The sequence below is a fragment of the Crotalus tigris genome, unplaced genomic scaffold (assembly GCF_016545835.1).
Source record: "Crotalus tigris isolate CLP2741 ecotype Arizona unplaced genomic scaffold, ASM1654583v1 scf7180000018941.1685476, whole genome shotgun sequence".
Classification (NCBI taxonomy): Eukaryota; Metazoa; Chordata; class Lepidosauria; order Squamata; family Viperidae; genus Crotalus; species Crotalus tigris.
In genome coordinates, this window is record NW_024097285.1 from 1,027,151 (window position 1) to 1,037,838 (window position 10,688).

General features: G+C 34.1%; 1 protein-coding gene across 2 annotated transcripts in view; it reads left to right on the forward strand.

The window, feature by feature from the left end:
- DYNC2LI1 (dynein cytoplasmic 2 light intermediate chain 1) overlaps positions 1–5,821 on the forward strand; it is a 32,533-nt gene extending 26,712 nt beyond the window's left edge. For both annotated transcript variants that reach the window (XM_039357741.1, XM_039357740.1), the window contains exon 13: positions 5,105–5,821. In XM_039357741.1, the coding sequence (XP_039213675.1) occupies positions 5,105–5,167 (63 nt within the window). In that variant the 3' untranslated portion in view covers positions 5,168–5,821. The remainder of the gene's footprint in view (positions 1–5,104) is intronic.
- The last annotated feature ends 4,867 nt before the right edge of the window (positions 5,822–10,688 follow it).

Genomic DNA, 10,688 nt, shown 5'->3' on the forward strand with positions numbered 1-10,688 from the left:
TGCAGAGGGACTATTATAGTCTCCTAACTTTGATTTGAGTGTTCCTAAATCCTGGACTACATTAGCATTAAATCAAAGCTAGTTTTGTAAAAATAGGTCCATATAACATATTTTAAAATCATAAACAACTGCATATTTTCTATACAACTTTCAGAATTCTGAATTTCCGCAGTATATTTAAAGACCAAGTTTAATATAAATGCATCTTAGGGATCACATCATTAGTAGTGAACCAAATTATTATCTTAATGATATAATGTTTATTTATGGAGCTGAAATCATTTGCAATTAAATACATACTCTAGGGTACTTCCACTAGATGACAAATAAATTTGGAATGACAGATTTAGGTCATTAATTGTGATACTGATTTGTGTATGAATATATGTACATTCCACTGGATTATGACTTTCATAGAGCTCAGATATGTTACTGAATTTATTTTGTCTCTTAGAATAGAACATTCAGTTTAATTGCTTGTCATATACGTTCTTGCTTTTCATTCATTCAAAATGTGATTTGGTGCTGCTTTTATTAACAAAATAGGAAAAATAGGATAGCAGTAAGATTAATTTTCAATACGATTTAATCTTTTTCCAGGAGTTTCTTAGTTGCAGTGTTCATTTCTTTTAGAAAGATTATTATCGTTATTAATGCCATTGAATATTGCTACAGCTTTTGTTGCTGGTACTATTGCAGGAAAAATATGGTAATAGACAAGTTTCTGTCAAAAGAAAATTATCTGCAGTTATTCTCCTAAAATTTCCATTTGAAGTTCAGTTATTATAAGATTATTGTAACATTTGAACTGGCTTTTATGAAAACATTTTGGGATTTTTATATTTCATTTGATTTTAAAAGCTGCCAGATAACCCTGAATACATCTGTAAGAAAACAATTCCCTAGCTACATTCAGTTTTTAAATGCTTTAGGATTTCCCATAATTATATAAAAATTGAGAGCGAAATGGCTGTTATCTTAAGAATAAGTATTAAATGCTTCAGAAAGCTAATCTTTTCCCACCTTTTTGTAGTCCTTTGTTCCATACATTCTTTTAAAGATAAAACATTTATAGAGAGAAGAGCATTTATGCTAAAGGTATACTGTCAAATATAATGCTTTGTATTATGTTTCTTGGAGGTATTCATGCATGGTAGCATTTTAGTTCATGCATTCTTCCATGATCATTTCATGTTGCTCTTTAGACTCAGAATGTCTATCTATAGAGTTTTATATACTTCTCATATTGCTGCTGACATTAGGGACCATGAATTGGAAGCAGTACCATGGATTTCTATTTCTAACTAAATCTTTCTCAAAGTCAAAGAAAAAAAACTGTCCTAGAATGAAACTGTTTGAATTTTCTTTGCATTGATGCTCAACTGCCATGAAAAATGCCTACCATTATTCTCAAATACACCACATGTCCATGTATATCACTTTACTACTTTCTTACGACTTTTTCATTCGGCATATATGTTTTTTCAATTGATAATAAGACTGGCATTGAATTTCAATGAAGTTACCTTGTAGTGACAGTGAAGAGGCTCAGCTATTAGAAGATACTTAAAATCACAGGATTTAAGATTTTGTTTACTTCAGATTCTCTTAATGCAAATAAGTTGATAGAATAAACCTATATTGTCAATATTATGCACTTCAGTGGTATTGTGCAATAATTAATATTTTTATTTATATCATTATCAGACTGTGATACTAAAAAATAATTTTGGTAAGCTGTACTTAAAATAAGGAAATTCCCCATTCCTAATCCTAACTGAGAATGGTTTACAATCAGTTAACTCAGAATTAAGACTTATTTGATTAGCAGAGATCACAGCTGCAACATAATCATTTTTCCATTTGAGAAACAATTCAAACTAATCTTAGTGCTACATCCTGAAATGGATGACACTAGATTTAATTTCTAGCTACTTTAAAAACCAATTATAGCTCAGTTGTTTAGTACTTAGTACAATTGTTGATATTTTTCAAGTTGTTTGCACGGTTGTTAGTATTCAAGTCACTTTCCACTTTATCTGATCAGATAAGTAAATATGCACCTGGAGAACAAGAAGGGACTGAAAAGGTATGCACTCAATTTGAGAAGTTCATTAACAATAGTGCAAATTTTACAGAAAGATATGTCACAAACTAAATCATAATTTATGAAATACCCATAATTATAAAAATGTTTTCATTTTATTTTATTTTTTTTTATTGAAAATTTTTTAAAATTTTACAAAAACAAAACAACCCAACCCCAAACCTCCCCAACCCTCCCATTCCCTCCCCCGACCTTCCCAGAGCTGAATACAGGCTTAATTAAAATTTCTTCAAAAAATCTTAAAAAAGATATAAACCATGAATAAATCTAAGTACATTAATTGAACAAATTATAAAATAATTAACAATAATATATGTATAGAAAAACATAAATACCAAAAGAAAAATGCTTTAAAGAAAAAAGAATAAAAAAAGAAAAAGATAAAAGAAAATATAATAAAAATAAAAAAGAATAAAGTCTATAAAATGTTTTAAATTTTAAATATAAGTTATTGAAAAACTAAATAATATTTTTATATCCAACTTATATTATATAAAATCTATCCATTTTTTCCATACCACAAAATACTTCTCTTGCGATTGATCCTTCAAAAAAGCCGAAATCTTTGCCATTTCCGCCAAATAAGAAACTTTAAAAAACCACTCTTGCAAAGTAGGCAAAGATTCCTTGTCCAACAAAAAATGTTTTCATTTTATTATAATGCCAAATGGTCACGTCCGCATTTATATTTTTCCATTTTGAAAATTCAAAATCAATTCACTTTTTAACTGTTGACTCACTAAATAAAAAGCTATTTCCATACCTCGGTATAGCCTGGGTAAGGGCTCTTTGAAACTGCAAGTGATTGATATGAGTGCTCTTATAGTAATAAACTTCAGTAATTTTCTAGCAAATCTTGGCATTGGAATGGCATTCAGAAACAGTATGAAATTAAAAAATAAAACTACAGTTTGCTTAATGTAAAAAATGTACCTGAAAACTCTTTAACCATGGCTTATTCTGTGAATTTCTTTTTCATCATATTTATGATTAAAATGTATGAATATATCACTACAATTTTTTATTATTATTATTATTATTATTATGGATCATCACACAATCAGCCAGATGTTCAGACTGGATTTGGCATTTTGTCTACCTATTGAGTCCTTACCCAGGACCTGGGATAGGCAGATGTGGATGTTTGATGGTATTACAGATATCGTCGCAGGATGGAAGCAGTTCCTAATAAGGCCGCCTTTTGCAATTGACTAATGGCAAATTTGTCAATGCAATGGTGTTCAAGTGGTGCTCCAGTTGTTTTGGGATTGCACCCAAGGAGCCTATCACTATCGGTACTACCCTTGCTTGCTTTTGCCACAGTCTTTCTATTTCTATTTGTAGGTCTTTGTATTTCGTTATCTTCTTCAGTTCTTTCTCGTCTATTCTGCTGTCTCCAGGCACTGCCACGTCCGTTATGATTATTGTGATTATTATTCCTTATGATTATTATTCCTTATTATTAACAGATTTGTATCCCACTTTTTATTCTTTTAATATTTGGTCAGCTCAAGGTAGCAAACATACCTGGTACTTTTGCCTTTTTTCCCCCAACACAGCAATCTTGTTGAGCTGTGAAAAAGTGATTGGCCCCAAGTCACCAGCTGACTTTCATGCCCAAGAAAGGCCTAAAACTCACAACCTCCTTTTTTCTGGTCCAGCACCTTAACCACTATGCCAAATTGGTTCTCCCTGATATTTTCAGTGCAGGGCTTCTTTTCTTCTAGATGTTCAGACTTATCTTTCATATGTTATGTTTTTCTGTTTTAAAACTTACATTTATGTATTATTTTGTTATTACACTGATTTAATTTTAATTTAATTTATTAAACTTGTATGCCACATGACTCTCAATTATTCTGGGTGGCTCACAACAGTTGAATAAAATTAATAAAACATTAACATACATCTTTATTGATATCAGGTGGGTGTGCTGGGTTCTGCATCGTATTATTACTCATATTATTGATATAAGATTCATACTTTCAGTATCCAACAGTTCAAATAAAATTGATGTAGTGATAAACAGGCATTTCAAATACTAAAACAGCGATATACTAATTTTTAAAGATTTCTGATATATTTTTAATATGTACATGCCATCACTTTTATCAGAAGCATGAAATTAGTGATTAAACTGGTCAATAAGTTATGTGAGGGAGATAATCATTAGAGTTATCCTTGTTTAGAGGCATTCTTTTTGTGGCTTTTTTCAAACTATTATTTCAGATCTATATAAAAAAAATCCAAGTTCGGGTATTTTTTATGTGGAAGATATCCAATCTATGATTTGAGCTAAATAGACAATATTGGAATTTTCAACTATTCCTGAAGCATCTGTTTCTCCTTGTCCTGTGCCACTTCTATGAATAAGCTCTTCCCACCACCAAGGCCAGTCCCCTTGAGCACCTGTCATATATGCAGAAAGCTACACTCACAAGTTTATGTGTACTAGACAACTCGTAATCTGTGGGGTTATCCTTTCAAATATATTTTTTTACTTAAGTAGGGAAACAGAATGACCATAGGTGGGCAAAAAAAAGTAGTGAGATTGGGAGCAACTTCCAATTTCCTGCTGCCTTCACCATTGGTTTTCCTTGTAGGAAGCTAGCAAGGAGCACTGGAAATGATAGTTAGGTAATCATGGTGGCACAACAGCCCTGAAGCAGCCACAACTGCCCAAATTCAATTCCGTGGGAATCATGGGTTCCTGGGTTTGGGGTGCATTCTTAAGTTAGCCATTTGAAGTACAGTACATTGATTGCCCTATGATGCACCAATTTGCCCAATGAAAATTACAAACAATCAGACACAAGAATTTTAGTAGTATATAGATACTTGTAGGATACAAAGGGAAAAGTTTGGGTCTGATTCAATATGTGCAGTAGAATATAAGATGAGATGGATAGTTGGATTCATAATATTCGCAAGCTGAAAAGTGCAATGCAGTTGTTGAGATCTTGAGATTTAATGTTTCATTCTATATTTTCCTTTCAGGAATTAGAACAGTACAAAAGAAATGCTGCTAAAACCTGGAAAGAAATAGAATTTGATTCTTGACTGTATCCAGCTTTCAATTTAAACCTATATTTCATTCCTTTAAGTGGATCCAAGTAAGATTGATAACAGCTGTTTAATATATAAATGAATTAAAAATATTGTACTTATTGTTGTTGGCTACACTGAAGTAAAAGTTTGAGTAAATAATTCCTGTAATTATATAACATTGTGGTATGTTGTTTACCAGCTGAGCTATAAACATCCATAAATTTTCTACAAATCAGCACATGCAATAAATATTATGTTTTAAACCAGGGGTGTCAAACTGCTGACCTGCGGACCGGACGCATCACGTGGAAGCTGCACCCACCCCATTGCCAGCAATGGCAAAACTGGTCCAATACTGTCCAATAGTTTAAAACATGCCTGTTTTAAACTATTGGACAGTGCTAATACATTTAGTTCTGTTTCTTGCAGACTGTTTTTGTTTAAATTGAGGAGTGCACCGATTTTACTGATCTTAGCAAAAGTATACTTGAAAATAAGAAAATTCATGTGTAAGTTTTCACACAATAACTTAAACCAATTAAACTGCATTGAAAAGTATGCAGATTTTAAAGAAAGTTTTCAGGTCAAGATAAATTTCTCATGCATGTATAAATACATATATATGACATTTTTCGTAACAATTTCAATAAAAAGTAATTGTCCATGGCTATGCTTAACTGGTTTGTAAGATACAACTAACATCGATTACATCGATCCACTGGTTAACTGAGGACATAAATTTGTTTTTTCGATACAAGTAGTCCTCGTTTAGTGACTATTTGACAGTGCTGAAGGAAAAGACTTACAGCTTGTCCTCGAAATTGAGATCATCATAGCATCCCCCTGGTCACATGATCACAATTCAGGCACTTGGCAACTAGCTCACAGTTATGCAGTCACATGAATTATTTGTGACCTTCCCTGCCAGCTTTCAACAAGCAAAGTCGATGAGAAAGCCAGCAGGTGGTCAGAAATAGTAATCACGTGACATCATGCCTAAGGACCACACAGGATTTGTTTAACGACCTCACTGGAACTATTGTTAAAAGTGAGTGCACTCACGACGACATTGTTTAGAACAGAGATCCCAATCCCAATTACCATTGGTAATCAAGGACTAACTAACAAGGAATCTGTTTCTATTGTCCAGCTGCAGTTTCCAATTTGAAGGGATGTCGTTCAAAGGTATGTGTACATCTAAAAATATTAAACTTTGTTTCAAAATCAAATAAATATGTAATTACCAGAACATATTAATTCCAATAAAGCCTTGTCTTATTCCTTTCCTGGCTTGGCACCAATCTATTTTGCCATATTCCATCTGGACTGCAGCTTATCCTATATATACAGTAGGTTTTTCCATTTCCATTTTCTGAAGGGCATTCCACCGCTTATTAAGGTTAACACAATTAAAGGCCTTGCTATAATCTGTAGAGCTCATATTTAGTTTTCTCAATCCAGTTTACATCAAAAAGCTTTCTTGTTTCTCAACCTATTCTGAAAATCCAGCTTCAATATCTGGCATCTCCCTTTCCATTTAGGAATCTAATCTGTACTGAATGATCCTAAACATTACTTTGCTAGTGTGTGACTTAACAATATAATGTAATTGGCACTCTCTTAAGTCTCCTTTCTTTTGCTATTGTATGTTGACTGATCTCTGTTATCTTTGTGTTGTTTTCCAGATTGACTGACATAGTTTAGTTAGAATCTTTACAGATTTTTCTTTTGTTACTTGCCATATTTCTTGAGATATTCATCAGTTCTCATAACCTTGAGATTTGGTAATGACCAGACTACCAATCAAACTTCATCTTCTAATACATTTGAGGTTGGAATCTCCTGAGTTCTGTCGTCTTTTTGAAAAAAAATTCTTGTTTTTCCAGTCAGTTTCATCATCAATATTGTAATGCTGCATCTTGCTATTCTAACAGGTCCCTTTGTTAAGTTTCTTCTTGCCTGGCAGCATCAGCAACTAAATGTCCTGAATGGGTTAATTTAGCCACAGTATAAAGATGTTTAATACTCCAGAAGATTTTCAGCTCTTCCTCACTTGCATATTAAGTGCTATCTGACCTGAAGGACACCTCTCCTAACACAATATCATCACTTTATCTTGTCTAACCATGTGCTTTCTTTAGTAAAATACAGGTCTGGTTAACCATTGCCTTCTCCTCCACAGTGTGGATTGATGCCTTGCTGTTCTCATTCAGCATCTTCCAAAGCACTACAGTGTGATATAGGCTCCTGCTTGCTTTAGCTGGGTGACTTTCATGACTTACACTTAACATGCTGCTCAGAAAGTTATATATAGATAAAGTATGTCCTTATCAGCTATATGTTAATTGCTGAGTGGAATGGTATTCACTGGCTTTGAGCCGGTGCAGTATTAAAAAATTCCAAATTTGTAGCAGAGGACAAACCTCTTGTACCAATTTCAAGACCAATGATGGCTTGGGGGGGGGGGCTTAAACTTTTAAACATTCTAACAGCAGCTGATGAACTGTAAAAATCCTTACATTGTTCTTATGAACAAGTTCTGGAATCAGCAATAACATCTGATCAGCTATTTTCTCCAGATATGCAGCAAATTGATAGAGCTAGGAAACTCTGGGGGTCACAATCCCCAAACATCTCAAGTATATTAAACTGAAGAAAGGCTGGTTTAAAAGAAAAACTAATCATGATTTTTTTTTCTATGATTCAATTGGAATTTACCTTCCCAACTTCTAGTAGAAGGAATACTACAAAAAGACCAATTTCTGTCTGGATATTAAAAGAGAGTTACCTCAATTTTTCCAGATATAAACTCTTTAAAAGCTTCTTCTGGCCAAGTTTTTTAAAAATATCTGATATTTTGTAACTCCTGATGATTTCCCATTCTTTGAAATCTAAGGGCTAGTGAAATGGGGTGCCTGCTGACTGCATGCTGGACATGCTGGATGTTGAATATGCTGTTGGGAAATATGTGTCTTAGTAGCTTCCACAAGACCAGAGCCAATACCCATGAGGGCATTGATGAAGTTCCTCTGTAACGGTTCATATTTGGGAGGAACAACTGAAACATCAGCACCATCATCCATGCATGCTACGTGACATGCAGCCCACTAAGGCACTCTAGCACGTAAGGGAAAAATTCAGTTGGGCATCTTTTTTGTTAGTACTTATGGCCAGAACAGATATTTTCCCTCTCTATACTTGTGTTTTTTATTTTTATTTTTGTAAGTGAAGAACTTCCATAATTCTCTTAAATTTCCTTCTGCCAGTTTCAATCCATTTCTCTGATCTATCAGTTTGAACCCGGCCTGAAACTCTCACTGAGCTGTAAAGCCGCTTCTTACATTCAGTAACAGGGTCCCATGCGATGTAGAGATATGGGCTATTGTAAGTAACGCCTAAACTAAACTGGAGTGGGGGGGGGGAATGGGGAGGCTGTAATCTCAAATCCCATCAAACCCAAGCTGAGCTCCAATGTGGCCTTTGCTAAATTTCTGCCAGGTAGGGGAGGGCATGTTGAGTTCCTCTTGAAATTAATGAAGCTTGTTAGATTGCATCTCTGTGACAGATGAAAAGTATGATTGAAAAATGTTGGCTAGAGGTAGGTGGTAGGTATGTGTACCAGGTGGCAAGTCTAATAAAAAAAGGACAGAGTATTTAATTTGTGCTGGAAAGGTAGTCACTATAGTTACCCAGATCTTATAATATCGGTTGTGATTGAAATCACAGCATCTCTCCACATCAGAAATCCCCCTCAAATACAGAGTCCAATTTCACTTTAGTTACATGGTTGAGTCTCAACCCTTAGTAAAGACTGCTTGTCTAGTTGTTATGTACTGGAGAAGAGAAGGAGTCCTGGAAATCTACAATTTTTGTACATTTCAAAATGAAGCAGCTTGCTATTTAGACATTTTTCAGTATACACTTAGTTCATCACTGAATCCATCACTCAGTAAATTACTAAACTATAAGCAATATTAGCATTATCAGACCCTTTGGTTTTCTGGAGTGATGAAGGCACAGTTTTCACTTCACTTTGGCTATAAATTTACTACAATAAATTTTCAGATAAATCCTTCCTTAGCTTGTCACCTACACATGTAATCTGACTTTCATATCAATAGTATCTGAGAAGTGATTTACACAATTAAGCATAATCATAGGATTTGTCAGCATAATGATAACTGATCCCAACTATTGATGCTCACTATTTAAATGATTGGACAGTTTCCCATCCTCAAAATCAATAATCTTCTATTTGAAGTCATCTAATATTTTAAACATTATTAGTCCAATTCCAGTTCATGGATAAAGATATTCAGTATCCTTGTTTGCCCTTACTTGTTAACACCTGGATTCTAGACTGAACATAATAATTTCTAAGTTTATACCTATACGTATAAATCAGCACATCCAGTACACTCCAAAACTCCCAATCTTTAAAATAATGTTTCCATGGGGTACTATGTGCTAGGCTGCATTAACAGAGGGATAGAATCAAGATCACATGTAGTGTTAATACCACTTTACAATGCCTTGGTAAGGCCACACTTGGAATACTGCATACTGGATGTTTTTAAGAAGAGATTGGACAGCCATTTGTCTGAAATGGTATAGGGTTTCCTGTCTGAGCAGGAGGTTGGACTAGATGACCTACAAGGTCCCTTCTAACATTATTACTATTACTATTATTACTATTATGATATCCAACAATGTCCTATGACCAAGATTCTTTTATCATATTTACTTGTAAATATTGTAAGCCCTCTTAGTTCAAAGGCCTACATTTTCAATGAAAAATCCTTCCTTTCAAAGGGGGCACATTTATAGTTAACTCTTCGGGGTTTCTAGGATATGAATGCAATGCCCCCTGATTAGTTAAGATCTGTCCCAGAAAATATGTCCATAAAACTGTAGATATGGTTGGAGACGAGAGGATGGGTGTTGGCAACGTAACTGTATCTCCCTGTCAGCAAGTAATTGTTCCTATTAGGGTTTTGTTATTTTTATAAATCAGATTAATATTATCTCTGAAGAACATTCTTACTTGATTCGGCTACAGTACATTACAATACATTTAAGAAGAACCTATGCTCTATCATGCCATTTCACTAGCTCTTGTATAAGCTTTTCCCAGCCTTGATTTGGTTCATGATATTCTCTGTAGTTATGTTTTTCTGCAGTCACCTGAGAGGATCTTCAGTGTTACCACTGAAAGTAGATATCCCTGACCTAAAGTTTATGGTCTGTACGCATTGTCTAGTTTTGCCTATCCTGTTCCAGGATTTCTAATTCAACTGTGGTTTGAAAGATTAGCACAGATTTAGAGCATAGATTTCTGGCAATCCCTTGACAACATGTGAAGCCACATCTTCAGTGGCATCTATAATAAACTGTTGTACCATGACAATAAATATACACCTGCAGTGACATCAGCACACAGGTACAGTACTTCTCTGACAGAATTCAGTAAGCTGCAACTATAGCAGGATAACATCATTACATATTTGCCTCCTCTTGTCCCTTCCCCTAATAT